Below are 18,646 nucleotides of genomic sequence, written 5' to 3' on the forward strand. Positions count from 1 at the left end.
GATCGAACCCGGTCTCCTGCATTGTAGACAGACGCTTTACCGTCTGAGCCACCAGGGAAGTCCCTAAAATATAATAGGGTTTGCAAAGTACAATGTTTGATAAAGGAATGTTTCTACAAAGGGATGCTGGACTAATTGTAAAATGCCAGTAATATATGAATGAAGATCATAAGATATTTACTTAACCTATGTAAAATCTATACATTAGATTTTCTGCCGATAATACCTTTTCTTGGCCATTTTTATAATTATGTACTATGGTTCATGTCTCACAAACTTTAAGTTAGAAAACAGAAACTAAAGATCATCATTTAAAACATTTCCTTTGGACTAATGTTCATATAACACAGGCATCTCCAACATTCCTAACTTCCAGTAACATGGACACTTAAATTCATGATTCAAGAATGGGTAAACCAAAGGGCTTACACTGGGGGCTACTAATGAAAACCCAAGCATGGAAATCTAACTGCACAAAGCATAACTGGCTTATGGTAATGTCACATATTAAAGCATTCACAGCTCTTTTCCATATATTCATTAGAAATATGAACGCCCATTTCTAGGGACTCTTTAGGCAACATATTTCTCAATAAAATCAGGAAAATATTTTAAAATCCTATAGTTAACATTATCAAGTATGAAAACTATCCTGTTAAAAATAATACTCTTCTGGGAATATAATGTTAAAATTACAATTTATAGAAGATTAATAGGAGAAAAGAATTATGCCTAAATGGGTACAGTTCTTCCTATAAAGCTGATTAACATGATGCTCCACAAATTTACAAAATTTCAGATTTGGAAAACTGTGCTGCAGAGTCTACAGTCATATTTTTCTGTTCTTTTGGAATCCTCCTGAGGCAAAATTAGTGTTCTCCATAAGATAATTTGTCACAGGGAAACCACAGAGGAATACTAGAGTTTCTGAATAGCATTATCTTTTAATTTGCACTACTTTAAGGTGATAGGACATATCCAAGACACAAGGTAAATAAAATGAGAAGTGTATGAATTCTCTGTACTTTGAGCTCTTCATAGGAAAAGTGTTTTATAAATTCAAGTTGGTGTTTTGGGAAGCAAAGGAAACAAATAAATCTCAGGACACACCCCTCTCCAAAAATCCTACTTTTTAAGATAGTTCCTAATATATGATATAGGATATGTCATTAAATTATTCAAATTCACATAGAATTACTATACTTTGGAGAAGTACAAAGAAATAGTTTTTAAAAATACAGGTATATAAATTAATGAAACTGGTATTTAAAAGATTTAATACAAGGAAAAAAGTATTATATAGTGGTACCAATTCTTAATACAAATTAAGCATAGTTTATATAATTTCAAAAGTTATTCACATTATTGCTCGATACCACAGTTGTATGGAACATGTTGTATACGCACACAAAATTTGTATAATTTCAAGGTTTATAAAAACAAAAATTTACACATAGGCCATTCAGAAATTTAGAAAGTTTTAAAATGCATGGAGATATGTACAACCAAAAGGAGGAGAAAAAAAAATATATGCCTGTACATATTTTAAAGAAACAAAATGATCTGACTCAAACTTGTGTATCATACTGTTAATCAAAAAAGTCTACATAACTGGACTGAAAGCAAACTAGTGGATTAAAACAGTACTAGATACGCCCTCCATTTCTTAGTAATAATCTGCTTTAAATATCAATGGGATATTAAACACCAGTTTAATTCTATAATGTTTGTTTTCTTTCGAAAACTTTTCAGAAGCACATACGCATTCTACAATTGCTGTTAGATTGAGAGATATTTTCCTTAGAAATTTTTTAAAGGAGTATTTCTAGTATTCCTATACTTTTGTACATAAGATTTGATAAAACAATAAAAAATAACCCAATAAGGCCATTATTAATACCTTGATAAAAATATACAGATTGTAATGCTACTATGTTTTGTGATCCTGAGCTCTAGTAAACATTAGATGCATGCATACCATTCACTGATTTGTCTATTCTAATGAAAATAATTTAATCCTGCCTTACGACTTTTGAAGACGGAAATACTTTCAAAACTTTTTGACAGGTCTTTATAATGTTACAGATATTTCTGCTGTAAACATAGCATTAGGAATTGTATGAGAAGGAATATGTTATGGTTCAAAAAGCTATGAAAGAAAACACTATTTTAAAATAATGACAATAAATTTAAAAAGCAAGAGAAATAATACAGAGTGTGCTTGCTAGAATAATAGGTAAGTAGAGCCTTACAAAGGTCTTTTTCTATATTAAGGAATTAATAAATAAAGGACTGTGTATACCTTGGTGGTAAAATAAAAAAGCTGGCCACTTTTTATGCTAAGTTCAAATGTATTTTTTTTTTGATAATACAAAAAAGTAATCCTTGAAAATCAGAATACATAACAGAAAGAGCACAATAACTTAAGTATTAAACATCTGTATGAAATAACTGTTGCAAAGTTTGACAAAAATGCACACTTAGAACATGCGGTTATTAAAAAAAAAAAAACAAAACAGAAAAAAACACCACACGATTCTGTAGAACCAATGTTATGTCACCACCAGGAGAGCACCAAGCAAGGCACCATTGGAAAGACAACATACTTGGAAAGTCTCTATAAATAAAGTAAATGCTAATCTGGTCGAAAAATCGGTGTCTTTGGTAAAAATTCTATGAGGATGACCTGTAAAAGGAGAAAACAAGTTTTAAAAGGATTTCTTTAAAATTTTATCTTAAAAAAACTTCAGTTATATTCCATCACTTAAAACAATTTTTATAGTGCCTCTGACAAAGAGCAGAATGCATGCATGAATGAATGAGCAAAGGGAGCTAGCATATACTGAGAGCTAACTACATACCAAATATTTCATACTATATGCATCTATTTAATCCCGACAATGAGGCAAGTATTATCATACTCACTTTATAGATGAGAAACCTGATGATTTGAGAAGTACAACACCACAGATTATGGTGGCTGCAGCTGACCCTAATATTCAGCTCCACAGGCTTCCTCCCTTTTATTTACAGCCCAGTGCCTCGGGTCTTTAGGTTCTAGAGCTGTTCTCCTTTTACTGTACCAGGTACATGTGATCTCTAGACCAAGTGTTGGTTCTCTCTCTTAATTTTTTAAAAACATTCTTTTCTTTTTAGGTTAGCAGAATTAAAAGTTAGGCTAGCAAAATTAAAGGTTAAAATCTGTTCCAAAGGACTTTTTACTAGGAAACTAAACGAAAATCAAAAAACAAAACACAGTAACACAGAAAGACACAAGTTGACCAGAGCTAATTTTTATTCCAAACTTGGAACTGTCTTAAATTAGAATCAATTTTCCCCCTTGTTTCAACTCTGTATGGAATGGATGCTAAACAAAAAATTATTCAATTTGAACAGTTTCCAGTTTGAGGAACTCCTCAGTCTTTTTAGAAACTGTCTTGATATGATCTCTAGGTTTGGATACTTTTCTACATTTAGTCATCTGAGCCACAAATCTTCATTTTCACTCTTTAGTTCTCCTGATTTTTGACCTGTCTCAATAAAGAAGGTATTTCTATATGTGGCTCCAATATACTCCTCCCCTAGCTGACTCATCATTTGGTGCCCCCTGTACCACTCTCCTGACCTGTTATTTGGCTACAAAATGTTCACTAGCTTCCTACCCAGCTTCTTTATTTGAGCTAGAATCCTGTTTCTCAGTGTCCTCACCTATAAAATGAAAGGATTGGAGAGATGGCAAGATTCTTTGTAGCTCTAAAATTTGATAACTAAATTATATTTTCCAGTATATATTATACAATGAATAGTAAAAGATATCTTTGACTATCTGAATTATTACTAGTTTTAAAAGAATATATCCTACAAACTTTTTCCCTTCAGAAGCCATACACAGAAGTTAACCATCTGTCTCATTTCTTTTGACATATCTGAATAAAAGAAAATTTGGTGTATTTCATAGATTTACTCCAATAATCAAAACATAACCAAGGAGAAATATTTCCCTTTAACTAACAAATGAAATTTCTGTAAATTAAAGAAAATTTGAAGTCAAACAGATATACAGTTATTTCTATTTTAACTTTGCAAAACTATTTTTAGGGAGTTTTTAAAATTATGTTTTTCCTCCACTCAACTGTCATAAATACACATACACACACACAAACACACACACACTCCAAGAAAACTGAAGAAAAATACATTTTAAAGTAATTTTTAGTCTTTAAAAAGCTATTCTTCTAGATATCTTCTATGATGGTAAGAAAATATAATGGCTTTAGGACAAAAGTGTTTATCTAAAAATTAATGACAATTTAACAGAGCAATAAGAGCACATATTTTACAGAGCACATAAGTTCATAATGTTTTGGAAGGTTACATTATTTTCATTAATACTACAACATCATAAAAATAAACATTAAATAGAATGAGCATATTTTATGAATGAATGATCTTATAGTCCTATCTGGAAATAATAGTATTGGGAATACTTTTATGCTTTGCTTTCCAAAGTAAATTTAGAAGTGTGCTAAATAAATAAATAAAAGCTTCTATTTTATTAATAAGCTCAGTGTTTGGGTTTAAAAATATAGCGAATATTTTTTCACAAAATCCTTTAAATCACTTACATATCCATCCCTTCTCATAAAATACATAAACTCTCTCACCAATGAGTTTTCATCTATGATGAAAATACAAGCCTAGTATTTTCATAGGTCAATCTCAAAACAAGTTATTTGAATGTGCTTTTATCATTATACAAAAGTATCAAGTGCCTTTTTACCATCATAAATTAACATGTTTGATATAATAGATAATGATAAAATCTACATTATTTAGTTCACTGAATAGAGCTATTCTATGAAAAAAGAGACATTTTAAAGACATCTTTTATGTTCAAGGCTAGAAATGGGATTTGATTGTGTGATAATGAAAGAAAGAGAAAATGCTACAGAGAAAAATGATTTTATGATAATTTCCAACTATTTCCAGTATCCAGGCACTGTTTTCATTAATCTTTTATACACACACACACACACACACACACACACGCTACCTATGATGGCTATGCTGTGTCAAAGAATAGACAAAATTTGTCAGAAATGATGTGCTAGATACTCAACCCCGTGCTCAGTTCTTCTTTTCATATATTAATCTTCATATTTAACATAAAACACCCAGGCTCAAGGGAGAATAAAAATTGACACTTTTTCTATATTATTCTGAACTTTTCAAACTGAGAAAAAATTTTCAAGTAAATCAAGTAGTTGGTAAATTAAATCCTATTCTAAGCTCTAAAACTGACTGTATACACATACCCATTAGATATCTTTTAAAGAATAAACACAGGGTGAGCAACATCTTATCTCCTGTTTACTTTTAAGATAATTTTTACAGAATAATATCCCAACAACACTTTGAAAGATTCTTTAAAGGCCACTGAGGTATCGGCAGTTAAACTCTATAAAGGCTAAAGGTTTCTTAAGCTCCAGCGGCTTGGCTGAAAGGTTTTCTTCCATACTTGGAAACCTGATTAGCATTATATAAAAAAGCCATATCTGACTTGCTGCGTAACCAAAGTTGTGGTTATTCTTTATACAGCATCTAAAATTTCACACTCCATCAACACATGTTCAGCCTATTTTATCTTGGCAATTAATTTATTATTTTTCAGAACACAGTGAAGCCTTGTTTTCAAGTCATTCATAACTTTATAAATCAGTCTTGCACATGAAACCATGCATCTGTGAACCGTAGAAAATCCTTGCACTCAGGAGATTAAGCTTCTGACACCTTTGCTGATTAATAATCATGGAAAGAATAAGATCAGAAGCAAAATAAATGATCATTTAATAGAGAAACTCACAAAACAGCCCTTTAACTTACATATTCCATCATGTTATTCGTTTCACATTTCCTTTTGCTCAGTCTCCAGTGCAAGCACAGCTAGACAAGTAGGAGAGTAAAAGAAGAAAAATGAGCTCTATTTTATTGCAGCACACAGACTAACCCATTTGTCCATCTTTCATATTTTTAGTTCAACAAAAGCATCTGTTTCCATACTGTGCAGTTCAGACCTCAACAGTATGAAGCTGCTCCCCGTGGTACTCACCTTGTGGTATAACCTATTGTTTTCCCATTCTAATAACTTCTCAATCGATCTTCGTGTCTAGAAGACAAATGAGAAAAAAGTTTACTCCTGACTGGTTTTAGAAAAACGTGGTTTTGCAGCTGTTTTTTGTGTGAAAAGGAAAGAGGTATAAGACAGTGACTGAGTATAGAGTGGTCTATAACATTAGTGACATTCTAGCACTAAATAGTAGCCTGAACAGAAATAGTACTGTTTTGATAAAGATATGGTTTTGGTTTTGGGCACTGTATTTTTTAACTGTTTTAAACTTACTAGTCTCTGATTTACTTAAGTCTAGAAAGCTACTGTTATCCACTAAAAAATACAAATTTAAATCCCCATTTCTTTCAAAAATATTTCTGTAATATTTAGTAGTAATAAGAATACCTTAATACATATTTTAAAACAAAGCTATTTATATATTAACAAAATGAAAAGGGTCTTTAGTCTAAATTAAAAAAGGAAATGATTAAAAGTTAATAAAAAATATCAATCTGTATCAAATCAAACTAATTTTTATATCATACTTAAAAATAATGTCCAAATTTAAAAGCTAAGCTTATTTATTATTTCACAAAGATTTTCAGAGGCAAAACTGCATTTAATCCAATCATTTTTGTTGGTTTTCAAATAAAATTGGTTTTATTTGAAAATCAAACTTTATTCAATACTACTGTTAAGGGAATCAACTAAGAAATTTATACTGAAGGTCACTTGATTTTTGCAGTATACACTATGCAGCATGAAATGTTTCTTGCTTGCGGAGGAATAAAGAGGAGGATAATTCATGGTGCCAGGTGTTAGGATGAGACTGACCCAGCTGCAGGTGCAAAAAGGACAGTGTGGCCACAAGAAGCAAATGCAACTTGCTGCAGCTGCAGCTTCCTTGCAAGGAAAGGAAAAATGCATCCAGCTCCATTAATGTGGCACAACTAAATAAGTACTAATCATCAAATATGAAAATCTGACTATCAAGCAAGGATGAGCGAGGTGAAAAATTGTTATGACCAAGCTGATATTGAATACTCTAATGTTACATAAAATGTTTAGTATCTATTTAAGGCATCTACTGTAATCTAGTTACCGTATTACCTTTTAGCATGTGGAACATGCTAAATACACACCACAGTCAAAGAGGTGCCAATTATAATTCATAACTACCACTTACTGCCTTACATTTTCCAAGCTTATGTCAAAAAAATCAGAAACTCAACTAACTCCCTGGGTAATAATATGCCAATGACTAATTTATTACATTACTTTTTTGAACAGTTTTTTTGGCAAGAATTTTAAAGGAAAAAAAGTGCCCTTGTTAACAATGATCAGCAGACCTCACTTGTTTCTTTGTAAAGATAGCCTTTTAGAGGCAGCTCTCCTTTTAAATGAAAATAGGGCAGCAGTTATGGTCACACTTTTTGTTAATTTAGTTGCCAGTCAGCCCCAAATCAAAAGAAAATAAGGCTGCAGAGTGTAATTAACATTCAGTTCAGTCGTTTTGTCCCTTGTCTAGCCCCCAAGCTTTGTTAAAATTGCCATCTGAATGCTGAAGGCTGTAGGGAAATCGATTTGATTCTAATCGCACCATGAAAAGAACATGATCTAACTGCTTTCAGCCCTCCGTAAATCTGTACTAGGTCTTTAGCACAATGCAACTTTCAATTTAAAAAGCACTGAATGTCTCGTCAATGACTTTGTGAAGAAAAAAGAACAAGGAGCAGACATAAAAATTCCAATAGTTGTTTAAGCATTAAAGTTCATTTGCATCACAGCGAACCTGAAAAGGGCTGACCTCTCAAACCGCCTCTCAGGTCTATGAAGTTGTAGCCTTGACAAGCTCACATTGACAGAGCTCATTGACTCTGAAAGGCTACTCTATCAATGGTGAAAAATGGCAATAGGTTCTACTCTGAGCAGGCATCTGCCTGCCCACCCGCTGCTAAACCAATGGCAAAACCGATTCAAAACCTGAATCTACCTTGTAATCTTCCTTTCTAGGACCTTTTAATAATAGATTAAGATTACTATACAATTTGAGGTTTTACTTTTGCTGATGTTTAAAAAGGGGGCAGGAGGTATGAAAGAAGTAGGGTGAGGAGAACAAGCTTTCAAGTCTGTTGTTTCATATTAATACATAAAAGTTAAAAGTTTAACATTACATTCTGCAAATACGCATTACACACAGAAAAAAAGTGTAGTTTCCGCAATCATTCATCACAAATTTAAACCCATACTATAACAAGAACAAATATTATGAATGGATCTCATGGTGTATATGATACATACACACAAACACACATCACTTTAGAAACTTAAAATATTTACTTTAAATAACTCAAATCAACTACCCATATTTGATTAAAAGACAAGTATAAAGTATGAACCTTAAATTCCAAAATATTTATGTAGAAATGCCAAATTTATCCTTTGCTTCTAATTAGAAGTTTAATGACAGAATTTGATATAATAATTGTATCTTAAACAATATTTAAGAACTCTAAACCAAACGGTGGTATGCCATATTCCAAATAAGCATCTAAACATAAAATATCTTTATACACTTGACAGTCTGGAGTAATAGCTGTGAATTTGCAGCATCTAATCTTGCTATTGATATAAGACTTCTTTCCTGCTTGACAGGTGGGGAAAAAAAAGCACATGCACGTGTAGCTTAATTAATCATTGCACTTGACATCTCAGTGATTTACAGTGAGGAGCAGGTGAGAACATACAAAACCAGAAAGGAACTCTTGATCTGAGTGGAACATTTCTAGCACACTAAGGTGACAAGTATATAGACTGTAATAGTCATTAAAAAAAAAAAAAGAAACTGTGCCACAAATTATTTGCTAGTAACAACGAAAGCTCAAATTAAATGGGGGGGAGGGGGGAGTGGAGGGAAGCTTTAACTTCTGAGAATGTTTAATACTTTGCAATTATTTTCAGTTAACAAAATCAAAATATATTTTCACGATTAAATACAACACCAATTTGGCAGATATTTTAAAAAATGACACCAGCATTTATAAAAATCTATTTAAAAGCCTTTAAACATGAAAATAAAGTACTTTATTACTGCAGTACTCTAGAAATAAAAGTTAAGAGTTTATGTCTACAGGGTTGTCAGATAGCTATTTATCACAAAATATAAGATTAAACACTGCCAAACTCTATAATTATTACTGGACAAACAAACTTAACCATATAAAAACCTGTCCTTGATTTTTTAAAGTATTTCTATCGATCACCAAATCGACATAAATTAAAGGAAACTAATATGCCTCAGAAAAAACAGTATGTATAGGGTCTATCAACAGGAAATACTTTTTAAAAAAATCATCTTTCAGTGTTCTAGGCCAGTGGATCTAAAAATAATCAATTTTCTTAAAAGAATTTGGTGCTTGTGAAAAGCACCAGATTGATAGTCATGGGAACTAAAAATCTTCTATTTAACTGAAAGAACAGGGGAAAGGGCAGTGCAGGCTTCAGTGCAAGCTTCCCTACAGTGGGCCTTAATCCTTTTCAGTGCTCACACCCTGGAGGCTAGAGGACAGGTTAGCAGTTCTTAACCAATGCATCCTCAATTCTGCAAAAGATGATCAACAAGAAATCTAATTTTATCGTGGATTTTTACCCTTAGTTAAAAGGACCAAGACCACCAACCCACACCATGTAATCAAAACAAGGTTTTTATGAAAATAACATCATGTCAACTAACTTGGTTGGAAAAAGAACCACTCTAAGCATTTGGACTCTGAACCCCCTTTCTCTTCACAGAGCTCGCTTTATTTTTTTGTCACACATTTCCTCATTTCAACACTTTGCTAACTGTATTTTTCTCACTGGTGAACTAATTCTAATATAACCATTCTGCAACATTAAAGTAAAAAATAATAAAAACTAAAAAAATATCATTTCAATTACAAATGGACTTATTAAATAGACTTAACTTGAATAAGTAATAATAATGGACAGACAGAAATTTTGGCTTCTATTTGGTTCCTTTTAAATTTTTGGTAGAATTTGGAAGTAAGTCAACCAGGAAAATGCAAAAGCGGTAAACAGCCTGGATAATTCACAAAAATGCTAATTAAATAACAACTGATCAACAATTAATATTAGGTTGATAAATCCCTATCAATTTCCAAAGAAGCATCTAAAGTAAGCTTACAATAGAAAAATACATATGAAACACCCAGATATAATAAGCTACTGCAACTGAAAATTAGGATTTTCTGAAAATTCAAATTTGATTTATTATGAGAAGAAACATTTTTTGTAATTTTTCTAAATATCATACTTACTAATGAATATGTTGTTATTCCTCATAAATGAATTATGCACTATTAGAAATAAATAAGTCTTTCAGGACAGCAAATCATTTAGAAAGTTCTCTCTGTATTACTTCCCTACTTTGTTACCACTGTTACCACTCTTATTTAACAGTATATTCATTACCAATGATTCACTAACTCACAGTCCTTTGAAAAAATTTTTTTCAAAGAAGTGGTTTTCTAGAACTTGCTGATAAAATCAATAGAAACCTCATGGATTTTTAAGTACTTAAAATCAAAGGAAAAATGTTAAATGTGGAAGCTGTAACAAAATTTCTCTGAATTTCCCCCAAAGAAAGAGCATTCTTATCAGTCTTCAGAATATAATATGCTAAAATATTTAACAAAATGTATGAATAGCTCACTAATAACTATTTATAAAAGTTTAACTATTTAAACTTAAATAAAGCTTTTTGAATAGGATTTATTCATATCACAGAGTTCAGAGTGCAATTTCAAATGGTCAATTTCTTATTTAAAACAAATTTTAAACTCCTAAGTTTATAATGCATTAAGCTTTAACTAGAATAATGCTTTGAATGTATTCATAATTTTTTAAATTTTTAAGTATTTTTCAAATAAGAACTATACTTATCTTTTGACATCTGTGCAAATTCAAAACATTAAAATAAATGAATCAAAAATGTTATCAGTTATAAGTCATTAGAAAGCAAGCATGCAAAATTTTAAATGAATTATTATTTTTTTTTATGCTATAAGTTTATTTACAAACATATCTAGGATGCTGAATTCAAGGGACTGATCCTTTTAAGAGACTGCACCTCTTAATATGCTTCTCTTCCTATCTGTCTCATGGATTACTTTTTAAGCAGTTGGTGTCTTACTATAAAGAAAGGTGCAGCAAATCCGGACCCAAAGAACAAAGTCATCATAGCTAGTAATCTCCACTTGTTTTCCACTGAAAATGGTATTTTCTTCCCTGGACCCTCCTCATAGTGGCTCCGACGAACCACTGAGGTTGTGAACCTCCGGATGCTCTGCCCCAACATAGCGCTGTTGGACGCTCTACAAAAGATCCAGAGACCGGAGGCGGAAGAAATGGCGGCTGCAAACCTACCGCTCCTTGCCTCACGACCTTGCTCCTCTCTAAATGAATTATTTTAACTTAAGAGAAAATTACTTGATTTATCTCTGTCCTGGATTAATATAAATTTATATTGCAATAATATGCAGAAAATTAAATGGCATATCTCAGTATTATAATATATGAAAAATCTAGATTCACCAAAAGACAAACTAGAATATGATTAAATTCCTCAAAAAATTCCCTTCCTGTACTTAAAGGCCCCTTTTAAAAATTTTATGTGTGGAGGAACTCCCTGATGGTCCAGTGGTAAGACTTCACCTTCCAATCCAGGTGTTGTGGGTTCAATCTCTGGCCAGGGAGCTAGTATCCCACATGCCTCTAGGCCAGAAAACCAAAACATAAACAATACTGTAAAAAAATTCAATAAAGACTTAAAAAATAGTTCAAAAAATTTATGTGAATATTCAGACTTAGAGAAAGAACTATGGCTGGGGGGAGGGGGAGGAAGGATGGAGGAAGGAATAGTTAGGGAGTTTAGGATTGACATATACACACGGCTATATTTGAAATGGATAACCAACAAGGATCTACTGTATAGCACATGGAATTCTGTTTAATGTTATGTGGTAGCCTGTATGGGAGGGGAAAGTTTTGGGGAGAATGGATACATGGTTTTATATATAAATAAATAAATGGCTGAGTCCCTCTGCTGTTCACCTGAAACTATCATAACATTGTTAACTGGCTATACCTCAAAACAAAATAAAAAGTTTTAAAAAACATAATAAATAAAAAGTATAGTATGTAAAGAGGAAAATAATTTTATGTGAATATTAACTTTTATGTAATCTAGATAAACTAAATATCCATCAAAGTATTTTCAAAAAAATCATTTCATACTGTTTGTTAAAAATACTATTTTCAGATGAAGATAAGCTAAACAACTGTAAACATTTTGTGTATCAAAAATTCCCTTTAACTTAGTACTGAGCAGTGACCTACAAATACTAATTTTAAGCACAATTTTAATCAAGAGTTTATGACTAGGCTAGTGGTTCTTGACTTCTTAAGGTTACCCTGACTACTTTGGGATTTGATGAAAAAGGCATTTATGCACCAATATATAAAAATTTTGCACACAATTTTAAGGGGTTATCTACAAGTCTCTGATAACTTTTCAGAAAATACTGATAACGTCTCAGAAAACTGACTATATAATAGTCAAACATATTACTATCGGAGATTTTAAAAACCTGTATGACTTCACAAGGAAGAATTACTTCACAACAGGCAGGGGGGAAAATACTGCTGATTGATTATAATGACAATTAGAGAAACAAAGGAGTAAGGAATCATATCTGTTGATCCTCACTTTGGATCTGACCCCATGTTAACTGTTTTCCCTGTTTTCTCAATCAATCTTCACAATAACCTAGAAGGCAGCTTGTATAACTTTTATTTTACATATGAAAACTGTTTCTTAGTGGGGTTAAGAAACTTAAAGCCACACTAGGAAATGGTGGAAGTGGGAATTGAAACAGGATTTCAATAATATGCTCTCTCCATTATTCAATGAAGCTACAAATTTGTAAAGAATTTTTAATTTGTTGGATAACACCTCTATGACATGTAAAGTATTTTAAACCACTAACTCAGCTATTGGCCTTGAACAGCCAACTTAATCTAAAACTAAAATTTTCTCCAGCTGAGGTCTAGGAAATACTCATTCTACTCTATTCTTAAGTCTCAATGAGATTTATCCAAAATGTATTTTGTTTTTGTTTATAACTTGCTTTGTGCAACTAAACGTGAACTGAGGCATATCATTATTTTATAGATTAAGTACACAGATTTACAAAAATTAATGGTTTGCCCATGGTCACATACCAATAAGGGTAATGATAGGATTCAAACTCAGATTTCCAAACCGAACATGCTTTCTACCTGGGATCAGCAAGCACTAACTACTTTCACTTGCATATAAATTAAGTGAAATCAATTTTAAATCCTTCCATTCAAGGCACTAACATAAAATGAATACAGTGTCCTTAAAATATGATTTAATTTCAAATATGAAGAAATTTCAAACAAAATGTTAAAAAAGCAAGATAATAATAATCACACTGTTCTTTCACTCCCAATATGCAAAGAACAGCACAATTCTTTATGTAAAGTCAAGGTAACTAGAGACTTGTATTTCCGGGTAGGATGTGCACACTCAAGCCAACACTTTCACCACAAACTGAAATGGATAAACTGAAGAAATAACAAAAACAAACTAAAAAAAAAAAACATTATTTTTAAAACATCAGAACATTCTGGGAAGCAACAAGGCCTGGATGAAATAAAATCCAGAGAAGGAAAGCACCTTTTCTAAATCATTTGATGATTATGTACCAACCATTTTCTTTCTTTGTTGATTAGAGAAATCAGCTAAGGATTAGGTTTGACACAACCAGTGGGACTCTTACTAAGGAAAGAGGAAATCAAGAGAGCTTTGACAGATTGCACAGCCTGGCTCAGTGGACTGGAAATTAGATGTACCCTAAAATGCAAAGCCAGTTTTCCCAAGAGACATTACTGACTTCTGGGGTAGCATAGAAGGGTGCGGGACCAAGACAAACAGGCAGAAAAAGATTATTCATAGTCTCTCAGTACTTAGGAGACAAAATTCTGCTAGAGGGAGGAGGATCTGCAACAAACTCAAAATTGGTATACTCCTCAAAACACTTGCATAAAATCTAAACTCAAAATATCCAAAGGATACATACAACTTTCTGAGGAAAGGAGGCAAAGACCTGCTAGGCCTCAATCAAAAGTCTAGAAGGGCCATAACCAAGAAACAGAAAACTAGGTATTGACGATGAATCACTTACCAGTCCAACCTAGCTCAATCTCTGATTAGATCAAAGTGATCATTTTTCCTTACCCTATCTGCCTGAATTGATGCTTTTAAACTGTGGTGTTGGAAAAGACTTTTGAGAGACCCTTGGAATGCAAGGAGATCAAATCAGTCAATCATAAAGGAAATCAGTCCTGAATATTCATTGGAAGGACTGATGCTGAAGCCGAAACTCCAATACTTTGGCCACCTGATGCGAAGGACTCACTCATCAGAAAAGACTCTGATGCTGGGAAAGATTGAAGGCGGAAGGAGAAGGTGACGACAGAGGAGGAGATGGTTGGATGGCATCGGTGACTCGATACACATGAGTCTGAGCAAGTTCTGGGAGTTGGTGATGGACAGGGAAGCCTGGCGTGCTGCAGTCCATGGGGTCGCAAAGAGTCAGCACGACTGAGTGACTGAACTGAATTGATCTGCTTGAAAGAGGATAGATGGGACCCTTGGTTTTGAAGATTTCTTCTGGAAGTTCTACTTCACTCTATTTATAATATCTAACATAAAATTAAAAACTTTAAGAGCCAGGAAAATATGACCAATAATCCAAAGAAAAAACCCACAGAAACAAATCCAGAGATAATCCAAGTACTGGTCTTAGTTGACAGGAATTTAAATTAACTATGATTAGTATGTTCAATTATAGTGGGAAATGGACAAAATGGGTGAAAAAATGAAGAATTTCAAAAGAGGACTACACTATAAAAACATCAAATGTACCTTGTAGAACTGAAAAAATAGCGTCTGAAATTAAGAACCCATTTCGTAGGGTAAGAACAGACTGGACGCTGAGGAAGATGAGCAAAGCTTTCTACAAATCACCACATCAATACTATGTCATAAATATTCAGAAAGAACTGGATGTCGGTCAGCTCTCAGCAAAACACATTTTAAGGAAGTTTAACACGACTGAGCGACTTCCCTTTCACTTTTCACTTTCATGCATTGGAGAAGGAAATGGCAACCCACTCCAGTGTTCTTGCCTAGAGAATCCCAGGGACGGGGGAGCCTGGTGGGCTGCAGTCTATGGGGTCACACAGAGTCGGACACGACTGAAGTGATTTAGCAGCAGCAGCAGAGCACATCTTTAAAGTCCCAGTGCCATCTCTGCACATTTAAGATTCAAAGTTTGCTTTTTTGCATTATCCTCCTTTATAATAAGAAATTAGTAACAGGTTTTTATTGTTTGGTCACTGAATTGTGTCCGGCTCTTTTGCAACCCCATGACTGTAGCCCATCTGGCTCTTCTGTCCATGGGATTTCCCAGGCAAGAATACTGGAGTGGGTTGCCATTTCCTTCTCCAGGGGATCTTCCCAACCTACGGACTGAACGCACATCTCCTGCATTGGCAGGCAGATTCTTTACCACTGAGCTATCAGGGAAGCCTTAACAAGTTATTTTAGTTGTTGTTGTTCAGTTGGTAAGTCATGTCCAACTCTTTGTGACCCCATGGACTACAGCATGCCAAGCTCCTCTGTCCTCTACTATCTCCCAGAGTTTGCTCCAATTCATGTCCCCTGAGTTGGTAATGCTATCTAACCATCTCATCTCTGTTGCCCCCTTCTCCTTTTGCCTTCAATCTTTTCCAGCATCAAGGTCTCCCTCCAACTAAAAACAATCAGTGCCATTCACACTAATGGTAGTAATTTAGTTTATGTAAGAATGTTTTCCAAGTTTCAATCCTAAAATATTTTTTAAAATGAAACAGCAATAAATATATTCTTCTGGTCATAAAATTTTTACATGAGATCCCTTTCCCACAGCAACTGAAGTAAGATTTGAAAGAGGTTAAACCTATTTCTGTATCATGATAATACAGGAGGAATTAAGGCAAAAAAACTGCAAACAGAATACCTAGCATTAGAATCAGAAAACCCAATTTTACCTTCAGTGAGAGTTCCTGTCCCTCCTACAATGCATTAACTCACTACATGACATTCTCAATCTAAGAGTGAATATACAAGTTTTAAGGAAGGGTATAATATTAGAAACAATAAAAACTTTATCAGAAATAGTATGTACTTATTTATTAGGGAGCGAGAACCTGATAATTTTTCAAATATAGGGATACTGATTTTTTGTTTTTATAAAAGTAAAACAGAAGCAAAAGCAATGTATCAACTCTCATTTGTCCAACTGGAATTTAGTATAAAATCTGATTAAAATATACTGTTTTCTTGCATCTTTATTTCTTTTATGGCCTCCTTCCTTTACTGTGAGTTTGTATTTTCAAGAAATACAAATTTGTTTAATTATTAGGGAAAAAACAGGAAAGTTAAATCTGCCAAACAACTGGAAGTATTGCAAAAGCTGATATTAAATGCTTGAACATTATTACCATTTATAAATCAACTGGATAAACTTAGGTAAATTATTATACAACACTCTATGGACCTGAATTTCCTGTCATGTGAAATAATGATCTTTTAAGTTCCTTTAAAACCTCTAAAATAGCCCTGGCTTCCTGATTAAAACTGAACTATAATAAAGCATAAAAAAATAACTGATTTTGTATACTTATCAAAGAGTGAAAAAAAAAGTATGAGATCTGGAGCTTTAAGCCTAGGGTTCTAACTATGGCCTAACTTTGTAGACAGTGGGATCTCAGTTTGATCTGAGCTTCAGTTTTCTCGTCCTTATAATAAGAATAATATGAATGTCTACTCTTGGAATTTGGGGAAGACTGAATGACACAGTACAAGTAAACTGATTAACTCAATCCCTGGTGTACAGTGAACATTCAATAATTAGTTATTAGATGTTACCACGATATTTACCACATAGGTATTGTAAAGATTCAAAGAGAACATATGGGTTTTGCAATATATATGTGTATCAAAATATTGTATCAATGTATACCTTAAACTTACATAGTGTTATGTGTCAACTGTGTGTGCATGTGAATGTGTGCTAAGCCGTTTCAACTGTGTCTGACTCCTTGCAACCCTATGAATTGTAGCCCACCAGGCTCCTCTGTCTATGGGATTCTCCAGGCAAGAATACTGGAGTGAGTGGGTTGCCACGCCCTCCTTCAGGGGATCTTCCCAACCCAGGGATCAAACCCACGTCTCCTATGGCTCGTGTGTTGCAGGCGGATTCTTTACAGCAGAGCCACTGGGGCAATAAAGCTGGGGGGAAAAGAATGCATGGGGTAGATCTTATGTTAAATGTTCTCATCACACCTATACATACAAAAAAAGAGGGAGGAAAGGAGTGAATTACTAGAGGATGGTTAGGTTTATGGCATCGTTTATAATGGTGGTGTCACAGGTGCATACTTATTTTGAACACATGAATACCCTAATACTTATGTTGTATTTATAGAAATAAAGCAATTGGATAGCATTCTTTTTAAAAAAAGGTTAGCACTGATTTTCCTAAACCTTCAGTCTATAATAATGTCATAAGAATACATTTAGTTCACCATCTCGTTTACCAGAAACTTTTCAAGATCCCCTCCTTCTCTAAAATTTTGTTATGATGCTTTTGTTTTGCTTTCATTATCTGCAACATGTTAGAAGCATCTTTCTAATTCTTCATCTAAATGTTCACCGCAATTCTCATCTTATGATTCAGAGTAAGTGAATATAATTGCTCAAATCCAAAACAGAATAAATTAGAGTTCTAAAAGTTCTAGGTATCTTTTAATCTTGGTGTTATAACTGAGTAAGTACACTCCAAGTTCCTCACACACACAAATATTTGCAGCTTTCTGGTTATGATTCTCCCAGGCTCACTTTTTCTTGAATTTCTTTAAATCCTACAAGGCTGCATTCTCACTTAAAACCCTCGACTCCTGACCTCTCCCATTTGGATTTTCTACTCCTACTATATACCCCAACCAAAGTAACTCACTATTATTGAATAACTAAATCTGAAGTTGAGAGAAAAGACATTTAGAAGTAAATCTAAGCACATTACAATTTAAAGTAAAAGAAATAAAGTTTGATTAAAAAAAAGACTTGTATCTCATCTAAGTTTCAAAACTAAATAGCAAAATCTAAAAAAAAAAAAAAAAAAACCCTCAGAGAAGCCAAAAAAGTAAAAGAAAAACTAGGACCAAAAACTAAAGACAGAAAACAACAAAATTCTGTAAAGCAATTATCCTTCATTAAAAAAATAAATGTTTTAAAAAATTTAAAAGTAAAGAAAATACTAAAATGTCAATCTTTAGATTGGAAATAAAAATCAATATTGAGAACTTCTTTACTTAGAGCTTGAAAATAAGGATGTTTTTGTT

General features: G+C 33.1%; 1 protein-coding gene and 1 pseudogene across 1 annotated transcript in view; both read right to left on the reverse strand.

Moving 5' to 3' along the window:
- Positions 1–924: 924 nt before the first annotated feature.
- Positions 925–18,646, reverse strand: part of CHIC2 (cysteine rich hydrophobic domain 2) — a 59,948-nt gene continuing 42,226 nt past the window's right edge. The window contains exons 4-6 of the mRNA XM_027544518.1: positions 6,110–6,166; positions 5,884–5,943; positions 925–2,686 (exon numbers count right to left, since the gene is read on the reverse strand). Coding sequence (XP_027400319.1) covers positions 2,636–2,686; positions 5,884–5,943; positions 6,110–6,166 — 168 coding nt within the window. The 3' untranslated portion in view covers positions 925–2,635. The remainder of the gene's footprint in view (positions 2,687–5,883; positions 5,944–6,109; positions 6,167–18,646) is intronic.
- LOC113894293 lies at positions 11,122–11,796 on the reverse strand (annotated as a pseudogene).

Source organism: Bos indicus x Bos taurus, chromosome 6 (assembly GCF_003369695.1).
Source record: "Bos indicus x Bos taurus breed Angus x Brahman F1 hybrid chromosome 6, Bos_hybrid_MaternalHap_v2.0, whole genome shotgun sequence".
In the NCBI taxonomy this organism is placed as follows: domain Eukaryota; kingdom Metazoa; phylum Chordata; class Mammalia; order Artiodactyla; family Bovidae; genus Bos; species Bos indicus x Bos taurus.